Source organism: Salmo salar, chromosome 12 (genome assembly GCF_965601325.2).
Source record: "Salmo salar chromosome 12, fSalSal1, whole genome shotgun sequence".
In the NCBI taxonomy this organism is placed as follows: domain Eukaryota; kingdom Metazoa; phylum Chordata; class Actinopteri; order Salmoniformes; family Salmonidae; genus Salmo; species Salmo salar.
Window position 1 is genome coordinate 102,033,254 of NC_138302.1, and position 22,202 is coordinate 102,055,455.

Here is a 22,202-nt window from a genome sequence, read left to right on the forward strand (position 1 = left end):
TGCAACCTTTCAGTTACTAGCCCAACGCTCTAACCACTAGGCTACCCTGCTGCCCCACGTGGTTGTATAGATGGAGTTAAGGTATAATTTGTATATATTCACTTTTATTCCTCTAAGTACACGTGTATATATTAATAAAATAAAAAATACAAAATAAACATTTATTTATAGAAAGACCCAAGTGACCTCAGTCGCTAAGCAATTGCTAAGCAATTGTCCATTCATGAATTTAGAATAAATTAAGCGTTCCTATAATACGGATTCACTATCTTTTCACGAACAATTGAACACATAACCCAACCCAACACAGAGCAAAAAATGTTTACAAATAATGAAAATACCGCTTGGAAAAAGTGGAATCAGTCGATAAAGTCAGTCAAATCCAATCTGCAAACCATAGGAGATTTGTAGTTTTCCAACAATAGAAATGAGTGTATCTGACTTTTGATAATCTTATGGCACAGCTATAATATGATAAATGATTCAGTAGAATATAATAAATCATTTCCCATAAGTATAATAAAGGAAGGCACAACTTATAGTCCAATATTCACACATGTATTGGGGAAGGGGAGAGAGAGAGAGTGAGAGTGTGTTGGAAGAAAAACATACAACATTTTAAATCCATGTACACAAACAACAAGTATGTAGTTAAAATTGGCAATAAAAACAGAGAGGTCTTTCTTCAGGTCTGTGGGGTGAGACAGGGATGCAGTTTGAGCCCCTCCCTCTTCAACATTTATATCAATGAATTGGCGAGGGCACTAGAACGGTCTGCAGCACCTGGCCTCACCTTACTGGACTCTGAAATCAAATGTCTACTGTTTGCTGATGATCTGGTGCTTCTGTATCCAACCAAGAAGAGCCTTCTATGCCATCAAAAGGAACATAAAACTCAACATCCCAGTTAGGATCTGGCTAAAAATACTTCAATCAGTCACAGAACCCATTGCCCTCTATGTTTGTGAGGTCTGGGGTCCACTCACAAACCAATAATTGACAAAATGGGACAAACACCCAGTTGAGACTCTGCATGCAGTATTCTGCTAAAATATACTTATTGTTCTATGCAAAACCCCAAACAATGCATGCAGAGCGGAATTAGAACTATACGCGCTAGATATACAATTCCAGAAAAGAGCTGTTAAATTCTACAAGCACCTGAAGGGAAGCGATGCTCACACACTCCACCACAAAGCCCTCACCTACAGAGAGAGGAACCTAGAGATGAGTCCGCTCTGCCAGCTGGTCCTGGGGCTCTGTTCACAAACACAAACAGACCCCACAGAGTCCCAGTACAGCAACACAATTAGACCCAACCAAATTATGAGAAAACAAAAAGATCCTTCTTTGATACACCAGAAAGAATCAACTGAAAAATGGAGCAAATTGGAATCCTATCTTGCCCTAAAAAGAGAGTAGATAGTGTCAGAATACCTGACCACTGTGACTGACCCATGACGCTCTCCCATAAGATTGGCTGGTGAGTAAAACCAGCCAAAAGTGGACCATGAAGCTCTCCCATAAGATTGGCTAATGAGTAAAACCAGCCAATAGGGGACCATGAAGCTCTCCCATAAGATTGGCTGGTGAGTAAAACCAGCCAATAGGGGAACATAATGCTCTCCCAGAAGTTTGGCTGGTGAGTAAAACCAGCCAATAGGGGACCATGAAGCTCTCCCAGAAGATTGGCTGGTGCCTAAAACCTGCACATTCAGACAAACAAAAGGTCGCAGAAAGCCTACTTCATTTTTCTTTTCTTTTTAATTATTTTCATTGCATCAGGGATAACTTCTACAGACGTATCGGCTTTGCAGCCTTCTTCAGTGACTGACCCAAAATTAAGAAAATCTTTGACTTATGTACAGACTCAGTGAGCATAGCCTTGCTATAGGCAGACCTGGCTCTCAAGAGAAGACAGGATATATGCCCACTTTCTAGAAAACGAGGTGGAAACTAAGCTGCACTTCCTAACCTCCTGCCAAATTTCATGACCACATTAGAGAGACGTATTTCCCACAGATTACACAGATCCTCAAAGAATTAAAAAACAAATCAAACATTGATTAACTCCAATATCTATTAGGTGAAATACCACAGTTCCATCACAGCAGCAAGATTTGTGACCTTTTGCCACAAGAAAAGTGCAACCAGTGAAAAACAAACACGATTGTAAATACAACCCATATTTATGTTAATTTATTTTAAAATATTTGCACATTGTTACAACACTGTACATGTCCATAATATAACATTTGAAATGTCTCTATTATGTCGAAACTTTTGTGAGTGTAATGTTTACTGTTCATTTCTGATTGTTTTTTTTCACTTTTGTTTATTTATTTCACTTGCTTTGGCAATGTAAACATATGTTTCCCATGCCCATAAAGCCCCTTGAATTGAAAGAGAGAGATAGGGAGAGGAAGAGGAAGAGAAAGAGCGAGAGAAAGAGAGAGAGAGAGAGATAGTGAGAGGGAGAGAAGAGCGAGAGAGAGAGAGATTGTGAAGGAGGCGCCATATGAGGCTGAGGGAGAGAGCAGTCAAACTTCACAGTGAATGGGGTGGAAAGCGGGAGGGACAAGCTCAAACGCAGGGAGGATTAAATGAGAGCGCGAGAGATGGTGAGAGAGAGCACGAGAGAGAGAGAGAGAGAGCAAGAGAGAGAGCGAGAGCGCGAAAGAGAGCGAGAGAGAGAGAGAGCGAGAGAAAGAGCAAGAGAGAGAGAGAGAGAGCTAGAGAGAGAGAGTGAGAGTGAGATGCGTAGTGTAGCGGTGGGATAGGACCAGAAGCAGCTCCACACACACGACACAACGCAGAGCAGCCACACAGAGACGAAGTCACAGCCCTCCCTCACACTCATCTCACTGGATACTACAGCAACCTGTCCTATCGTAGATGTTTCACTGGATACTACAGTATATCATCATCCTAAACTGTAGCATACTACAGACAACCTGAGCAGAGGAAAACACTCAACTAGTTTTACAACTTTTCTTTTGGACACCGGTGTCTCAGATAAAACCCTGACGATGAGAGTCAATTATTTATTACGTTTATTGCAGCAGAGTGTGCAGCTTATCTTTTCTAAAAGACTCCTTCTTGTGTGATCGGAGGAGAAGACGGGAAGACAGAAGATTCTGGAGGTTTTGGTTGCCTACTATCAAGGAGAGTCAGTTTTTTTTCTATAACGGATACTGGGCTCCTGAGGAGGGTGTTTCTATAAATAATATTGGGCTTCGTTCGATAAATCATCCGCCAGCTCAAGGAGAGAGAAGATTGTTTGTATTGACCAAGAGAGAGAGAGGGGTGAGTGAAACCTGAACTGCCTATCTGTGCAGCTGGCTATATGAATGTGTTAAGTGGGCTGGACAGAATGCTGACTTTTTTCAAACCCATCCCTCGCTCTCTCTGTGCCCGCACTGTCTGTCGCAGACAGCTGGGTTAGTGACTCGTCTGACTGGATAAAAGGACATTAGATTATAACATAAAGAAAAAGGTCACGAGAGGGAGAGGAGACGGCAGTGGACTACGTCTTCCCCAGACATGGTGTTGACATCAAAGCAGGTGTTCATTTTTCAAAAGAAAAAAAAAAGCTAAGATAAACTTTATCGGAGAATAAGTTGACTCTTTAAAGCTGATTTCTTCAGCTCGCTGGAGAGAGAACTACAACTGTCCACTTCCGTGGACCGTAAAGATAATAAATGGACAATAAAGTATTCTTCTTTGAAACGGAAAAAGAACTACAACAGAATGGCTTGTCTATAAAGCTTACCAAGGACCATTAAGAGAGAGGATTCCAGCAGGACTCTAGCAGCCTTTCCACGTGTTTTTATTATAGCTCTGAAGAGAGAGGAAGTCGTCAGACCAGCGTACAGTTTTAACAGGGTGTCTGATGAGTACTGCCACAGCAACAGTTCCAAGAGTGGATCTAATGAGACATTGACATGGTATTTATGGACTTTTGAGTAGGTGAGGAGTATAAACTTAATCCACTTTCAGCTATTACTGAGCTGTGATGCAGAAGTACATTAACCCTAATCCACTTTCAGCTATCACTGAGCGGTGATGCAGAAGTACAGTAAACCTAAACCACTTTCAGCTATCACTGAGCTGTGATGCAGAAGATCAGTACATCCCCAGAGCCAAATAATGATCATGGGCTTTTCGTCAGGGATCATTGTATTCCCCTCATCTTTCCGTCACATGAAATTAACAAACCCAACCAGGGCAGGGACTGAGTGACCTTTGAGCCCCAAACCCAACCAGGGCAGGGACTGAGTGACCTTTGAGCCCCAAACCCAACCAGGGCAGGGACTGAGTGACCTTTGAGCCCCAAACCCAACCAGGGCAGGGACTGAGTGACCTTTGAGCCCCAAACCCAACCAGGGCAGGGACTGAGTGACCTTTGAGCCCCAAACCCAACCAGGGCAGGGACTGAGTGACCTTTGAGCCCCAAACCCAACCAGGGCAGGGACAGAGTGACCTTTGAGGCTATTGAACTAGTTATTTTCTCCTCTCTGTTTTTCCGGCCCAGTGGAAAGGCAGGCCGTTCTGGCAGCTGTCAATCTACTGCTGTTATTAACTGTAGCTGCCATATTCCCCAACCAATCCAAGCTCCTGTTGAGACAGAAACAGTACAACAACTCCCAACTCCACTCCCATTGGGAAACAGAGAGGGAGACATAGAGACAGAGAGAGAAAGAGAGAGAAAGCACCAACCAAACTCCTATTGAGACATAGAGAGACTTTACACTCACCAAAACAGAGACCGTGCACCTAACCAAGCCCCACGGACGGACGTACAGATTCCACGCCTGGCCACTCTCCCGTCACATCGGTACCATGTTCTGGTCTCAGAGTGTAGCTGCCCCTCTGGTGCTGGTGTTGAACCCTCTCCTCCTAGTGTTGCTGCTGCAACAGCAGGTAGCTGAGGCTGAGGTCTGGGCTGAGGATGAGGTCTGGGCTGAGGCCGAGACGGGGACTGATGCTGGGGTTGGGGCTGGGGTCTGGGCTGATGCTGGGGTCGGGGCTGAGGCCGGGGCTGAGGCCGGGGTCTGGGTTGATGCTGGAGTTGGGGCTGAGGCCGGAGCTGAGGCCGGGGTCGGGGCTGAGGCTGGGGTCGGGGGTGAAGCTGTGGCTGAGGCTGGGGTCGTGGCTGAGGTCGGGGCTAAGGCTGGGGTCGGGGCTGATTCTGGGGTTGGGGCTGGGGTCATGGCTAAGGCTGAGGTCAGAGCTGAGGCTGGGGTTGGGGCTGGGGCTGAGGCTGTGACTGAGGCTGGGGTCGGGGCTGATTCTGGGGTCGGTGCTGGGGTCAGGGCTAAAGCTGGGGTTGGGGCTGAGGCCGGGGATGAGGCCGGACCTGGGGCTGAGGCCAGTTTTGGGACTTGTTTGGCTGGGGTCGGGGCTAGTGAGGCCGGGGATGTGGCTGAGGTCGGGGCTAGTGAGGCTGAGGCCGAGGTCAGCAGCTGTCCCAAGGGATGCCTGTGTTGCTCCGACATCCTCAGCTGCGCCGACCAGGGTCTGAAGGCGCTGCCCTCCATGCTGCACGCATACATCACCACCCTAGACCTCAACTACAACCACCTGACTGAGTTGAAGGAGGGAAGCTTTGCCACGCTGCCCCGTCTGGAGTGCCTCCGCCTGGCTCACAACCGGCTGAAATGCCTCGAGGCCGGAACCTTCCGGAACAGCAGCTCGCTACGGCAACTGGACCTGTCGTCCAATCAGCTAGACAAAGTGGATGTGCACTACTTCCTGGAGCTGACAGGATTGGAGGAGCTGCTGCTCTTCAACAACCGCATTGTTCGGGTGGAGAGCAAGGCCCTGGCTGCGCTCGGCAACCTGCGCAAGGCCTACATCAGCCATAACCACCTCACGGACTTCCCATTCTTCTCCATCCAGGAGGACAGCCATCCCTTCCTGGCCACCATGGACCTGTCCTCCAACAGCATGTCCAAACTCCCCCTGGTGGACATCGAGACCCTGCCGGTGGCCTTGCAGAGTGGACTCTTCCTTCATAACAACACCCTGATCTGCGAGTGCAAAATGTACAACATGTTCCGGCGCTGGGAACTGAAAGGATTCACCTCCATCAGGGATTTTCGTGAGGAGTACACCTGCCTGGTGTATGGGGAACGCAAGGCCTCCGTTAAGTTTTTCCAGCACAGACGCTTCTTTGAACTGAACTTAAACTGCAGTTCGGCGGTGGCTGGAGTTGTCAGGGAGCCTGAGGGCAGCCTGCTGGTGTACGAAGGAGATGGCGTGGTTCTGGACTGTCACACCACACTCAGAGGACAGCACCTGACCTACCTGTGGGTGTCGCCTCACCATGGAGCCGGTGCTCCGCCGGAGAACAACGGCACTCTCCGCATGCATGCCAATGGCAGCCTGGAGATCGTATCAGCACAAGTTGAGGACTCCGGCGTGTACTGGTGCAAGGTCTTTGACACAGTCAAGAGGAACGAGTCATGGGAGGTCAACGTGACAGTGTTGATGCGGCACGACGAGGCCGAGCCCTTCAACACGGGATTTACGACCCTCATAGGGTGCGTGACGACACTCGTCCTGGTCCTCATGTACCTCTACCTGACCCCCTGCCGCTGTTGGTGCCGCAAGCAGCCCCCGCCGCCGGGTACCCCCAGCCCCGCCAACGACCAGTGCAGCGCCCAGTCCTCGATCCTGACCCCCCCCCCACTCACCACCACTGAGGGCCCAGGCCGCAAGGTCAGTAACAACAAGCATGTGGTGTTTCTGGAGCCCATCAAAGAGGTGTAGAACGGCCGGCTAATGGGCGGTTTTAGTTTTGAGGCACCCCATCACCTCAGTCTTCTGACTCACCCATTGTGCCATAACACCAGACAGACAGCCATCTCCTACTGTACCTTCCCTCTACCCAACACCTCCCTCCTCTACTCCACCCCACTCCCAGAAAAAGTTTGTTGGGCTACCCACCAGGCAGGGAGTTAGACACTGCCTCTCATTGTAGGGGTAAGGCAGCAGAGATAAAGAGAGGGAGTAGGGAAAGAGGCAGAGAGGCAGAAATAGAGATATTAAGGGGAGGTAGGGAGACAGAAAGCAAGACAGTGAAAGAGAGCAGAGAAATGAAAACCCAGCATAAACTCAACTGGCCCAGACAGGTTTGACTGGACTGCTTTTCAGAGGAGTAAAGCTGCAAGGAGCCTGCGTACTGAGTGAGAAACAGAGACACTGGGTTAGGGTGACTTTCCCAAAGTGTCGTGGTTTTTCAGAAATCCAGATTTGAAGACTCCTGGAATTACGAGGGGGAATATGAAGGAAATCAGGGTATTATCCAAGCAGGATTTCTGGAAAAATCATGGAATTTATGGAAAGTTACCTGAATTTTGTAACCCAACACTGGGTGAATATCTATAACAAAACAAAACAGGATAGAGCTGTCCCTCTTAGCACGGCTTGAACCCTTCAATAAACCATATCTACTGTATGGATGCTTTGTCTAGAAACATAAAATCTATCAGCCATAATTGTACATCTTGAAAAGTTTTTTTTTATAGCAAGTCAGATTATCAGAATCAGATCTATAAATTATACACTTTAGAAGTAAGTACGATAGAGAAAATGTCATTTGAAACCCCACTGTAACCCTGTTGAATACCTTTGCTGTTGATTACAAAGAAAAGGAATAAACAGAAAATACAGTATGTGTGTAGAACGGTTGAACAGCTGTGATTACGATGAGAGGAGATAGAGGGGGTTGTTGCTGTTGAACAAGTTTCTTATTGACGTTCAGCCATGTTGGTTGCTACACTGACAAATACGGAATATTGAGTGACAAAAGTGCCAAATAACTAAAGTTATGGTAAATGTGTCACTAGATTGAAAGGACTTTCCAAAAACAGACAGCTTGTTGTTTTCCAACTGGAATTATTTACCTCCTCCATCACCACGTACCCAAACACCCTTCTCCTCCCTCACACTTCTCCCCCTCCCTACTTCCTCTCTCTCTTTCACACACATCCTTTCTCTCTCAATCAGTTAATACATCTTAATTAATAAATTCCCATTAGTTAATAAAGCTTATTGGACCGCAGAGGTAAATGTCTTCTGCCTTGTTATTGTCACGTGTCTGTGGCCAAGATTAGGGGAAGTGTATGTGTGTTGACTTGTGTTTATACTCAAGTCTTTACGAGTTATAATATGATATACAATGGGGGGAAAAAGTATTTGATCCCTGCTGATTTTGTACTTTTGCCCACTTACAAAGAAATTATCAGTCTATAATTTTAATGGTAGGTTTATATGAACAGTGAGAGACAGAATAACAACAAAGAAATCCAGAAAAACGCATGTCAAAAATGTTATAAATTGATTTGCATTTTAATGAGGGAAATAAGTACACTGCTCAAAAAAATAAAGGGAACACTTAAACAACACAATGTAACTCCAAGTCAATCACACTTCTGTGAAATCAAACTGTCCACTTAGGAAGCAACACTGACAATACATTTCACATGCTGTTGTGCAAATGGAATAGACAACAGGTGGAAATTATGGGCAATTAGCAAGACACCCCCAATAAAGGAGTGGTTCTGCAGGTGGGGACCACAGACCACTTCTCAGTTCCTATGCTTCCTGGCTGATGTTTTGGTCACTTTTGAATGCTGGTGGTGCTTTCACTCTAGTGGTAGCATGAGACGAAGTCTACAACTCACACAAGTGGCTCAGGTAGTGCAGCTCATCAAGGATGGCACATCAATGCGAGCTGTGGCAAGAAGGTTTGCTGTGTCTGTCAGCGTATTGTCTAGAGCATGGAGGCGCTACCAGGAGACAGGCCAGTACATCAGGAGACGTGGAGGAGGCCATAGGAGGGCAACAACCCAGCAGCAGGACCGCTACCTCCGCCTTTGTGCAAGGAGGAGCAGGAGGAACACTGCCAGAGCCCTGCAAAATGACCTCCGGCAGGCCAGAAATGTGCATGTGTCTGCTCAAACGGTCAGAAACAGACTCCATGAGGGTGGTATGAGGGCCCAACATCCACAGGTGGGGGTTGTGCTTACAGCCCAACACCGTGCAGGTCGTTTGGCATTTGCCAGAGAACACCAAGATTGGCAAATTCGCCACTGGCGCCCTGTGCTCTTTACAGATGAAAGCAGGTTCACACTGAGCACGTGACAGATGTGACAGAGTCTGGAGACGCCATGGAGAACGTTCTGCTGCCTGCAACATCCTCCAGCATGACCGGTTTGGTGGTGGGGCAGTCATGGTGTGGGGTGGCATTTCTTTGGGGGGGCCGCACAGCCCTCCATGTGCTCGCCAGAGGTAGCCTGACTGCCATTAGGTACCGAGATGAGATCCTCAGACCCCTTGTGAGACCATATGCTGGTGCGGTTGGCCCTGGGTTCCTCCTAATGCAACATAATGCTAGACCTCATGTGGCTGGAGTGTGTCAGCAGTTCCTGCAAGAGGAAGGCATTGATGCTATGGACTGGCCCGCCCGTTCCCCAGACCTGAATCCAACTGAGCACATCTGGGACATCATGTCTCGCTCCATCCACCAACGCCACGTTGCACCACAGACTGTCCAGGAATTGGCGGATGCTTTAGTCCAGGTCTGGGAGGAGATCCCTCAGGAGACCATACGCCACCTCATCAGGAGCATGCCCAGGCGTTGTAGGGAGGTCATACAGGCACGTGGAGGCCACACACACTACTGAGCCTAATTTTAACTTGTTTTAAGGACATTACATCAAAGTTGGATCAGCCTGTAGTGTGGTTTTCCACTTTAATTTTGAGTGTGACTCCAAATCCAGACCTCCATGGGTTGATAAATTGGATTTCCATTGATTATTTTTGAGTGATTTTGTTGTCAGCACATTCAACTATGTAAAGAAAAAAGTATTTAATAAGATTATTTCATTCATTCAGATCTAGGATGTGTTATTTTAGTGTTCCCTTTATTTTTTTGAGCAGTGTATTTGACCCCTCTGCAAAACATGACTTAGTACTTGGTGTCAAAATCCTTGTTGGTAATCACAGAGGTCAGACTTTTCTTGTAGATGGCCATCAAGTTTGCACACATCTCAGGAGGGATTTTGTCCCACTCCTCTTTGCTGATCTTCTCCAAGTCATTAAGGTTTCGAGGCTGACGTTTGGAAACTCGAACCTTCAGCTCCCTCCACAGATTTTCTTTGGGATTAAGGTCTGGAGACTGGCTAGGCCACTCCAGAACCTTAATGTGCTTCTTCTTGAGCCACTCCTTTGTTGCCTTGGCCGTGTGTTTTGGGTCATTGTCATGCTGGAACACCCATCCACGACCCATTTTCAATGCCCTGGCTGAGGGAAGGAGGTTCTCACCCAAGATTTGACAGTACATGGCCCCGTCAAATGATGCGGTGAAGTTGTCCTGTCCCCTTAGCAGAAAAACACCCCCAAAGCATAATGTTTCCACCTCCATGTTTGACGGTGGTGATGGTGTTCTTGGGGTCATAGGCAGCATTCCTCCTCCTCCAAACACGGCGAGTTGAGTTGATGCCAAAGAGCTCCATTTTCGTCTCATCTGACCACAACATTTTCACCCAGTTGTCCTCTGAATCATTCAGATGTTCATTGACAAACTTCAGACGGGCATGTATATGTGCTTTCGTGAGCAAGGGGACCTTGCGGGCGCTGCCGGATTTCAGTCCTTTACGGCGTAGTGTGTTACCAATTGTTTTCTTGGTGACTATGGTCCCAGCTGCCTTGAGATCATTGACAATAATTTCCCGTGTAGTTCTGGGCTGATTCCTCACCGTTCTCATGCTCATTGCAACTCCACGAGGTGAGATCTTGCATGGAGCCCCAGGCCGAGGGATATTGACAGTTCTTTTGTGTTTCTTCCATTTGCGAATAATCACACCAAATGTTGTCACCTTCTCACCAAGCTGCTTGGCGATGGTCTTGTAGCCCATTCCAGCCTTGTGTAGGTCTACAATCCTGTCCCTAACATCCTTGGAGAGCTCGTTGGTCTTGGCCATGGTGGAGAGTTTGGAATCTGATTGATTGATTGCTTCTGTGGACAGGTGTCTTTTATACAGGTAACAAGTTGTGGTTAGGAGCACACCCTTTAAGAGTGTGCTCCTAATCTCAGCTCGTTACCTGTATAAAAGACACCTGGGAGCCAGAAATCTTTCTGATTGAGAGGGGGTCAAATACATATTTCCCTCATTAAAATGCAAATCAATTCATAACATTTTTGACATGTGTTTTTCTCCATATTTTTGTTGTTATTCTGTCTCTCACTGTTCAAATAAACCTCCCATTAAAATTATAGACTGATCATTTCTTTGTCAGTGGGCAATCGTACAAAATCAGCAGGGGATCAAATACTTTTTCCCCCACTGTATATATAATAATAATACATAATTTAATATATATATATAATATATAATATGAGATATAGTAAAGACGGAAACAGAGACAGGTCAGCTGGTTGTTTTGTTGAGATGTGATACGGGCCGGTATGATTTCTACTGATGGGTGCTCAAAGTTGAGCAATTTTGCATACCCCAGCATACAATGAGACATCCATGTCTTCATCACTGGAAAATATAAATGGTTGAAATTGATATAATTTAAAAACCTACAACCACCCAGGTCAATATACTGTCATACAATATAATGACCACCCAGGTCAATATACTGTCACACAATGACACCGAACACACACACACACACACACACACACACACACACACACACACACCACACACACACACACACACCACACAATTATGCGCTCACACATTCTTAAGTGCATATACACACACAAAACACACTCTCACACACACACGTTACTCTGGATAAGAATGAGAAGTGATGGGAGTGCTGGGGGTTTGCTAGAATGAAGAATAGTCTAACTAACTGTTTCCGTCTCTGCCCAATATTTACAGTGGAGCAAAACAGTATTTAGTCAGCCACCAATTGTGCAAGTTCTCCCACTTAAAAAGATGAGAGAGGCCTGTAATTTTCATCATAGGTACACTTCAACTATGAAAGACAAAATGAGAAGAAAAAAAATCCAGAAAATCACATTGTAGGTTTTTTAATGAATTTATTTGCAAATTATGGTGGAAAATAAGTATTTGGTCAATAACAAAAGTGTATCTCAATACTTTGTTATATACCCTTTGTTGGCAATGACACAGGTCAAACGTTTTCTGTAAGTCTTCACAAGGTTTTCACACACTGTTGCTGGTATTTTGGCCCATTCCTCCATGCAGATCTCCTCTAGAGCAGTGATGTTTTGGGGCTGTCGCTGGGCAACACGGACTTTCAACTCCCTCCAAAGATTTTCTATGGGGTTGAGATCTGGAGACTGGCTAGGCCACTCCAGGACCTTGAAATGCTTCTTACGAAGCCACTCCTTCGTTGCCCGGGCGGTGTGTTTGGGATCATTGTCATGCTGAAAGACCCAGCCACGTTTCATCTTCAATGCCCTTGCTGATGGAAGGTTTTCACTCAAAATCTCACGATACATGGCCCCATTGATTCTTTCCTTTACACGGATCAGTCGTCCTGGTCCCTTTGCAGAAAGACAGCCCCAAAGCATGATGTTTCCACCCCCATGCTTCACAGTAGGTGTGGTGTTCTTTGGATGCAACTCAGCATTCTTTGTCCTCCAAACACGACGAGTTGAGATTTTACCAATAAGTTATATTTTGGTTTCATCTGACCATATGACATTCTCCCAATCCTCTTCTGGATCATCCAAATGCTCTCTAGCAAACTTCAGACGGGCCTGGACATGTACTGGCTTAAGCAGGGGGACACGTCTGGCACTGCAGGATTTGAGTCCCTGGCGGCGTAGTGTGTTACTGATGGTAGGTTTTGTTACTTTGGTCCCAGCTCTCTGCAGGTCATTCACTAGGTCCCCCCGTGTGGTTCTGGGATTTTTGCTCACCGTTCTTGTGATAATTTTGACCCCACGGGTGAGATCTTGCGTGGAGCCCCAGATCGAGGGTGATTATCAGTGGTCTTGTATGTCTTCCATTTCCTAATAATTGCTCCCACAGTTGATTTCTTCAAACCAAGCTGCTTACCTATTGCAGATTCCGTCTTCCCAGCCTGGTGCAGGTCTACAATTTTGTTTCTGGTGTCCTTTGACAGCTCTTTGGTCTTGGCCATAGTGGAGTTTGGAGTGTGACTGTTTGAGGTTGTGGACAGGTGTCTTTTATGCTGATAACAAGTTCAAACAGGTGCCATTAATACAGGTAACGAGTGGAGGACAGAGGAGCCTCTTAAAGAAGAAGTTACAGGTCTGTGAGAGCCAGAAATCTTGCTTGTTTGTAGGTGACCAAATACTTATTTTCCACCATAATTTGCAAATAAATTCATAAAACATCCTACAATGTGATTTTCTGGATTTTTTTCTCATTTTGTCTGTCATAGTTGACGTGTACCTATGATGAAAATTACAGGCCTCTCTCATCTTTTTAAGTGGGAGAACTTGCACAATTGGTGGCTGACTAAATACTTTTTTCTCATGTTGTCGCCGTACATGAAGCAGGGGTTATGATGCTCCATAATGTGTGTTTCAGTGTGTTTGTTTCAGTGTGTGGGTGAGAACAGGAAAGAAGGAAAGTACAAGTAGTGTAGCATTTACTAAACCCACATTTACTAGACCCACATTTACTAAACCCACATTTACTAAACCCACATTTTCAAAACCCACATTTACTAGACCCACGTGTACTAAACCCACATTTACTAGACCCACATTTTCTAAACCCACATGTACTAAACCCACATGTACTAAACCCACATTTTCTAAACCCACATTTTCTAAAACCACATGTACTAAACCCACATGTACTAGACCCACATTTACTAGACCCACATTTTCAAAACCCACATTTACTAGACCCACATTTACGAAACCCACATTTGCTAAACTCACATTTACTAAACCCACATTTGCTAAACTCACATTTACTAGACCCACATTTCCTAGACCCACATTTCCTAGACCCAAGTTTACTAAACCCACATTTACTAGACCCACATTTCCTAAACCCACATTTACTAAACCCACATTTCCTAAACCCACATTTCCTAAACCCACATTTCCTAGACCCACATTTCCTAAACCCACATTTCCAAAACCCACATTTACTAGACCCACATTTACTAGACCCACATTTCCTAGACCCACATTTACTTAACCCACATTTTCAAAACCCACATGTACTAGACCCACATTTACTAGACCCACATTTACTAAACCAAAATGTACTAAACCCACAAATTATTGGATGTTTTACAGTAGTGCTTGGCCTGCTCTGGCCTCCTCTCAAACAAACATAGGTAAAGACATGAACACAACACACGGCCCACTAAAAAGAAGATTGTGTCTCTCTTTTAGAAGTAGCAGACAACAATCGAGATCACACGTGTCAACCCAGTGTGATGGTTCCATGGCTGGCTGAACAGTCTCAGCGGGACTTGAATTTGAGCCACAGATCGTGTGTGAGGAGATCTGGTTATTGACCATTTGAGCTGTGTTGAGTGAGAGAGAGACTCTCCTCCCGTCCGTTCAGGTTTGGAGCTAAGTGCCTCAGTCATTTCAGTCTCCTCTTCTGTCTATTTTTTTTTTTACTCTCCCCTCCCTCCCTCTCTCCTCTCCCTCCTGTCTCCTTTCCTCTCCACTCTACCCTTTCCTGTCCCTCTTTCCTCTCCTATCTCCTCCCTCTTTCCACTCCTCTCCCTCTCTCCTCTCCCTCCTGTCTCCTTTCCTCTCCACTCTCCCCTTTCCTGTCCCTCTTTCCTCTCCTGTCTCCTCCCTCTTTCCACTCCTCTCCCTCTCTCCTCTCCTATTCTCTCTCCTCTCCCTCTCTCCTCTCCCTCCTGTCTCCTTTCCTCTCCACTCTCCCCTTTCCTGTCCCTCTTTCCTCTCCTGTCTCCTCCCTCTTTCCACTCCTCTCCCTCTCTCCTCTCCCTCTCCCTCTCCTATTCTCTGGTCTCCAGTAGAAAACCTTTTTAGCTCAGTGGCCTGGTAAATATAAAGACTACAGCCATGAATCCAGATGGAGTATATATATATATATGTGTGTTCTATTGCCTCTTTAAGTAGATACATTCTGTGCTGGATTCCTTTTCAACACTGATATTTTCAATTAACGCTTCGGTTTTCATGTCTCTCTTATTCGTAAAGAAACATTCCTGTTTTCCTGATCCAGCTAGTGTATATAATCATGTGTGACGTCGCCAGGGCCAGGGCCAGGGCCTGGACGGTAAATGGCTGTGTTAGAGATGGATGTTGATGGTGCGTTACTGGCTGCCTGGCTCCGTGTGATTGGGTATTAAAAATGAAATACTGCGGCTAGCATCACAGTGATTGGAGGAAATTAAGAAATTGAACAACCGATTAACTCAATGTATCTACGACCGACGAGAACTAAACGAAAAGAGGGAATACTTAGGAGGAAAGAATGAAAATTAAAAGGGGAATAAGTTACTTAAAAATGCAAAACAAGAATAAAGGAACTCTGTGTTGGCACATCGTCACATTAAACAGCATTAACAATGAGAGTAAATATAGGTAGAATGGGTCTATTTACATTACTTGGCAAAATGATAATAATAAAGCGGTTTGCTAGTCAACACAGAACAGCTTAAAATCTTGAGGACAATCAACAAAAAATGATATATCACTATAGCATTCAACAACTAAATAAAGACCTCCTCCTCCTCCTCCTCCTCCTCCACCCCACAGACAGTATCCCTCATTACAACCTCCCAGCAGCCAGCCAGCTCCCTGCACCTCCTCCTCCACCTCCTCCACCCCACAGACAGTATCCCTCATTACAACCTCCCAGCAGCCAGCCAGCTCCCTTCACCTCCTCCTCCTCCTCCTCCACCCCACAGACAGTATCCCTCATTACAACCTCCCAGCAGCCAGCCAGCTCCCTGCACCTCCTCCTCCTCCTCCTCCTCCACCCCACAGACAGTATCCCTCATTACAACCTCCCAGCAGCCAGCCAGCTCCCTGCACCTCCTCCTCCACCCCACAGACAGTATCCCTCATTACAACCTCCCAGCAGGAAGCCAGCTCCCTGCACCTCCTCCTCCTCCTCCTCCTCCACCCCACAGACAGTATCCCTCATTACAACCTCCCAACAGCCAGCCAGCTCCCTGCACCTCCTCCCTCCTCCTCCTCCTCCACCCCACAGACAGTATCCCTCATTACAACCTCCCAGCAGCCAGCCAGCTCCCTGCACCTCCTCCTCCTCCACCCCACAGACAGTATCCCTCATTACAACCTCCCAGCAGCCAGCCAGCTCCCTGCACCTCCTCCTCCTCCACCCCACAGACAGTATCCCTAATTACAACCTCCCAGCAGCCAGCCAGCTCCCTGCACCTCCTCCTCCTCCACCCCACAGACAGTATCCCTCATTACAACCTCCCAGCAGCCAGCCAGCTCCCTGCACCTCCTCCTCCTCCACCCCACAGACAGTATCCCTAATTACAACCTCCCAGCAGCCAGCCAGCTCCCTGCACCTCCTCCTCCTCCACCCCACAGACAGTATCCCTCATTACAACCTCCCAGCAGCCAGCCAGCTCCCTGCACCTCCTCCTCCTCCTCCTCCTCCTCACAGACAGTATCCCTCATTACAACCTCCCAGCAGCCAGCCAGCTCCCTGCACCTCCTCCTCCTCCTCCTCCTCCACCCCACAGACAGTATCCCTCATTACAACCTCCCAGCAGCCAGCCAGCTCCCTGCACCTCCACCCCACAGACAGTATCCCTCATTACAACCTTCCAGCAATTAGAGTGTTGCTCCCCTGATGCCAATGATGTGGATGTCGATTAAGTCAGCCCCCCTGCAACTCACTGATTCAGAGGAGTTGGGTTAAATGCGGAAGACACATTTCCCCCCCAGTCTGGGCTTCCATCCATTACCACTGGGCAGACAGACAAACAAAGCCTTCTTTACCCAGCGCTCTGCAACTCTTTACTTTATCCCCTGAAGCTAGTTCCCTCTTCTATTTCTCTCCACCCATCAACCCACTACCTTCCACCCACCCACCCACCACTCACCCAACCAGTCATACACTCTAGCAGTCTGGTCAATACCCTCCGGTAGTCTGGTCTCTGCGCTCCATCCATTACCAATGGGCAATTCAGACATAAAGTATGAACGGCTTCCCAGCAGAACAACAGAGGATAAATCAACTTCTATCTCCACCAGGCTGCCATTTTAATTTCCTCCCTCCTTCCTGTGCTATGTTATTCATAGACATACATCTTATCCTCAGCGTTAGCCCAGAATGTGTGTGTCAGGGTTTACGTTAGCCGTTGATAGCCGGCTTTTGTCAGTTTTTTGGGGGGTTGTTGTTGTTGTTGTTGAAAAGCTGATAAGTAAAATTGCTGCTGGCCAATTGTCCCGGGAGAAGAAGAAAAAATCCCATTGCTAAATATTGCCTTTGAGCCTATCAGAGAGCATCTGGCCTCCCTTGACAAAAAAAATAAGAAAAGAATTTGCCAATCAGCATCGAGCTAAAGTGAGTGAGCTCAACTGTGAATGGTCCTGGCGCACCAAAACAAAGTGTCAAGGGGAATCCAGCTTGGATTTGACATCACTCCTATCAAATCCCATTGAGAGCCAACGTCATGGACAGAAAAACTTGAATGGTTGCATCTCGTTGTGTTGTCGTTCTCCGGTGGCTAGCTAGCCAGCCTTGTTCCTAAATTAGCCATGGATGGAGATAGGGATTTGGACTTGTGGTTTTACTTAATTCTCCATACTGGTCAATGATTATAATGGCAAGATTATAAAATTCATACATTGTTGTGCCCCTGGCCTGAGAGGATGGAAGTTCAATATGTACCTAAATGTAGAAGGCTAATGTTAACTAGCTAACGTTGCCCATGAGTGGAAGATAGGCTAGTGAGCAAGGATTTTAGCCAGGTAGCCTAGGACAACAAAAAATAAAAGCATGTACTGTATGACAGTGATAGACTGTTTCGTCAACATGAGAGGAGGATGGCATTGTCGTTTCTCTACAAGTAGGGTGAGAGTATGTTTTTGGTATCTTTTAGTTGTCACTGTATTAGACTATGCATTTAGGTGATTTGATGATGCTGAAGGTGAAATAGTGCTGGATACAGTGGAGGCAGCTCCTGTTTTATTTGTGACTTGCGGTTAACTCTCTGTGGTTTTAAATCAATAGTTTAGTGGTCCGAAAATATCGGGGAACATTAACGTGCTTGACCACGCTATAGGTCATGTAACTGTCTATTACTGTACATTCAATATGATTTGTGAACTTCACTGGACAGAGGTTGATATCCAGTTTTGTGATAAAACAAAAAGGTGTGGTTGAATTTGTTTCTGCCACTGTGTCTTCTTATTGCCTATATATCAAGGTCGCAAGGCATATGAATTAACAGGTTATAGATTAAACAACGCAATTATCACAATAATAATTAAACAATGCGTTTGAATTCCTACTTGATCTCCTTCTTGGTCTCCTCCTTGATCTCCTCAATGTTCTCCTTCTTGGACTCCTCCTTTGATCTCCTTGGTCTCCTTCAATCTCCTACTTGGACTCCTCCATGTTCTCCTCCTTCGGACTCTTCGATCTCCTCCTTGGCGAAAGTATATTGTTCTGCTAATAGCCCATCATGGTGGATGGCTTCTTTTGTATTCCAGTGTATTGAATGAATGTATTAATTACAGTCATTTACCATTCTTTTTCTCAGAGTGGAAATGTTGTTTGCAGAGTTCACAACCTAACTACACTTGTCATCAACAAGTGTTTGTAAACATGTTTTCAAAATGCCTCCAGCTGTCCATCGCTACAGTAAACTGAGAACTGTATTCTAAAAATCAAAACACATTTACAGTGGTACAAATATATTACTGAATTCAATAAAAAAATATATATACTGTTTAAAAATGTATGTTTATTAGGCTACTGTGCAAAAACCAACACAACAATGAGATGTTTACTGTAGCCTACATAGTAAACAGCCTAATTCCTTACATAAGGGGGAGCAGGCCATGTCCAGACTTTCTTGGTGACCTCAAGTACTCATTAACTCTGTTTTTAATGCTTTTTTTCCGGGTTGCATCACTCATGGACAGAAACTTCTGAGACACAGTATTAATGAACACCCGGAGGTTCACTGGTAAGCTACATTTGCCTCTGGATCCATCCCATTTGGTATTCTGTTTCCGCTTATGGTATCGCTCTTCGGATACACACCCTTGGAATAGCAGTGCGACATGACGATGTGTAGTTTCAGAGAGAAGCCAGCTGCCAGCCTACGACCAGGCATGGTGCATGACATCTGTTTCCTGCACAGCAATTTGAAGACTGTTTTTTGAAGTTATTGTTTTTCTAAAGCGATTTGAGTTGTCAAAGTGCCGCATTGTGAAGAAAAAAATAAAGAAATAAAAATGTGGTTTCTTTTTATCCAAATGTTGAATAGACATGCAGACAAATTCATTAAACACAGGAAGAGAAAAGAGAAATAATAGCTTACCGTCTGTAGTCATCAAAACAATTAGGCTAAATACATTTATATTGTTTTGTTAGGTAACGGATCGGCTCTCGGATCTCATTAAAGAGGCGGCTTCTATCTTCAATATAATCATTCATTCAGAAGGTTAAACCCATAGGTCTTAGGCCTGCAGTAAATTAAACTACCAGATTAATTTGTCATTAGATTATAATAATTGTAACGCTTGGACGTCGTGGGTGTGGAGTCAGGCGCAGGAAGCAGAAAACGTTTGGTACAATGCTTATTTAATAAGTACCACAAAAGAGAATATGCTCAAAACAACAGGGCGTAAAAATGCCCAAAGTCCAAAACACGATCCACTTATACAAACACAGTGAAACTGAACGTAACAAGCCCGCACACAGAACAGGTGGGGAGGCGGGCTTAAATAATACAACTAATCACCTAATTGACACAGGTGCAACAAATAAAGGCATAACCAACAGAAAAAGGAAAAAGGGATCGGTGGCAGCCAGTAGGCCGGTGACGACGACCGCCGAGCGCCACCCGAACAGGGGGAGGAGCCACTCTCGGTAGGAGTCGTGACAATAATCCATGCCATCTGGGAATATTAAAAAGTCCAAAAGTTATTGGTGGAGTTAGAAATTTGTCTGACAAAAAAAATAAAAAATCTACCAAAGTCAGCCTTTAAATGCTTTATTTTCTAAATGTTGAAAGAGTGTGGGGGCAACGGGGAGAAAGAAAATTTGAGCAGTTTGAGGCCATGTGGCGGAGAGTGATGCGTGCACTGGAGATGGGGGGTGTGAGCAGGTGCGTCTGGACAGGGTTGATGTAGTTGTCGTTTGTACGTGTATGTTACGTACGCCTCTTGGCGGAGGGAACGCAACACCCTGCTACAACTCAACTCACCGTGGAGTGAAAAAGGTATGTGATCGTAGGTGCAGGGGAAGGACAACAGAGGCAGAGAAAATTACCGTTTACTGGGAATTTATTGTTCCTAACACGGTATTGTGGGGAAATGGGGCTGGACGGAACCAAGGCAATGAAAGTAAAAGTTAAAGAGTCTACCTTACCTACCAACTATTTACCTAATCTTTTTGCACCGCCTGGCGCGTTATCCAAAATACAGGGGGTGGTCAGCCCAGGTCTTACCTATTGTGCATAGACAGAGAATATACTACGGGTATATGTATTCCCGCAGGCCTCTTGCATAAAGAGTGTGTTCCCCTTCCCCCGTGGGAACAAATGAAACAGAATAATTACTAACTTAAAGTGAACAACTTCAATAATCAAAAGCACTAAGTCCTATTGGCATACACATACCTTAGAAGTAGCGGTTACAAAATACTTTCATCAACATTTTCACGGACTAACAACCAACACAGGACATTAAAGAAACTCTCTCCTCCTGACAAAGGAACACTGTTTTTTATCTGAAGAAGGAGTTGGTAATTGAAGACAGCTGTTTCCCCTGACGTGCGGGAGGGTTCAGAGCTCCAATCATCGATGGGGCCGACCAATCAGCTGTTTGAGGAATCCAGGATTCCATTTACTGAAATACACACACACACACACACACACACACACACACACATATAAAAACCCACAACAACACAGAAACTGTGGAACTTAACAGAGTATGTTTTTATTGTCTAAAAATATGAAATAAAATTGTACAACAACAAAAAAAGTCTGGAAAAATTAAAAGGTTGCAACACGTATTCTGATGATTTATTATTCATTGTTCATTTTGAATAGAATGTATTGGATTTATTTTGTTTAAATTCTCCATTGTAAACCACAATTTCACGAATAACTGAACACACACACAACATAAGTAGATTAACTTGGTCAAAAAATGTCTTTATTAAAAACTATATGTTGGTACTTATTTATTTTGATCCAAAGCCACACGAGTGAGTCAGTCAGCTTTACGCTGACAATTATAGATTTATGCTGCAAAATAGCCTACTAAATAGGCCAAGCCTAGATGAATATATTACATTGCCTAAATTGTAATGCTGAGTAAAAGACACATTCTTTCTGATTGTCTTTAGCAATTACTATTTGGATTATAATAAATTAGTATATTTGTAGGCGTTGTTGCATTTTTCATCAGGTCTGTGATATTTCAGTTAGAAATGTAAAACTTTAGAGTACTTAAGCCTCGAATACATTGTAAGTGAATCCCCTTTTTGTCCTTTAGGCTACACTTTACAATAGGACTCAACTCTGAAGCATTTCACAAGCATTTTGCTACACTCGCAATAACATCTGCTAACCATGTGTATGCGACCAATAAAGTTGGATTTGATTTGTTTCGAAATGTTGACTGACAGCAGCATCTATCAGTAGCCTAAACTGTGGCCCAAATTGGGGGATTTTTCACACCTAGCCGAGCTATTAGACTATCCGTTTGTAAATTAATGGCGGTGTGAATGTACATTTCATAAATAAATGCAATAGCTCAGTTCTTCAAAATATGGGCAACCTTTTTCCACTCCCTCTCCACGCTGGACTCTTTCATTCAGTTTCTTCTTCACATCAGCAAAGAAGTACAGAGTTTCAGAAACTCACTTCATTTAGAGGGACTATCACTCTCACACTGTGGTAAATAAAGACAGTTTGTTATTTAGAATGATTTCATTCTGTTTTTAGAGGGAGAGAAAACAAAGGTGCACCGTCCCTATTTTTCGAAAATCATCGGTCCACAGGTCAAG

At 45.2% G+C, this 22,202-nt stretch overlaps 1 protein-coding gene across 1 annotated transcript; it reads left to right on the forward strand.

Moving 5' to 3' along the window:
• Positions 1 to 2,571: 2,571 nt before the first annotated feature.
• Positions 2,572 to 8,068, forward strand: LOC106566226 (amphoterin-induced protein 3). Its single transcript, XM_082959520.1, has one exon. It carries the CDS (start codon positions 4,843 to 4,845, stop codon positions 6,772 to 6,774), a length of 1,932 nt encoding a protein of 643 aa, XP_082815646.1. The 5' UTR covers positions 2,572 to 4,842; the 3' UTR covers positions 6,775 to 8,068.
• The last annotated feature ends 14,134 nt before the right edge of the window (positions 8,069 to 22,202 follow it).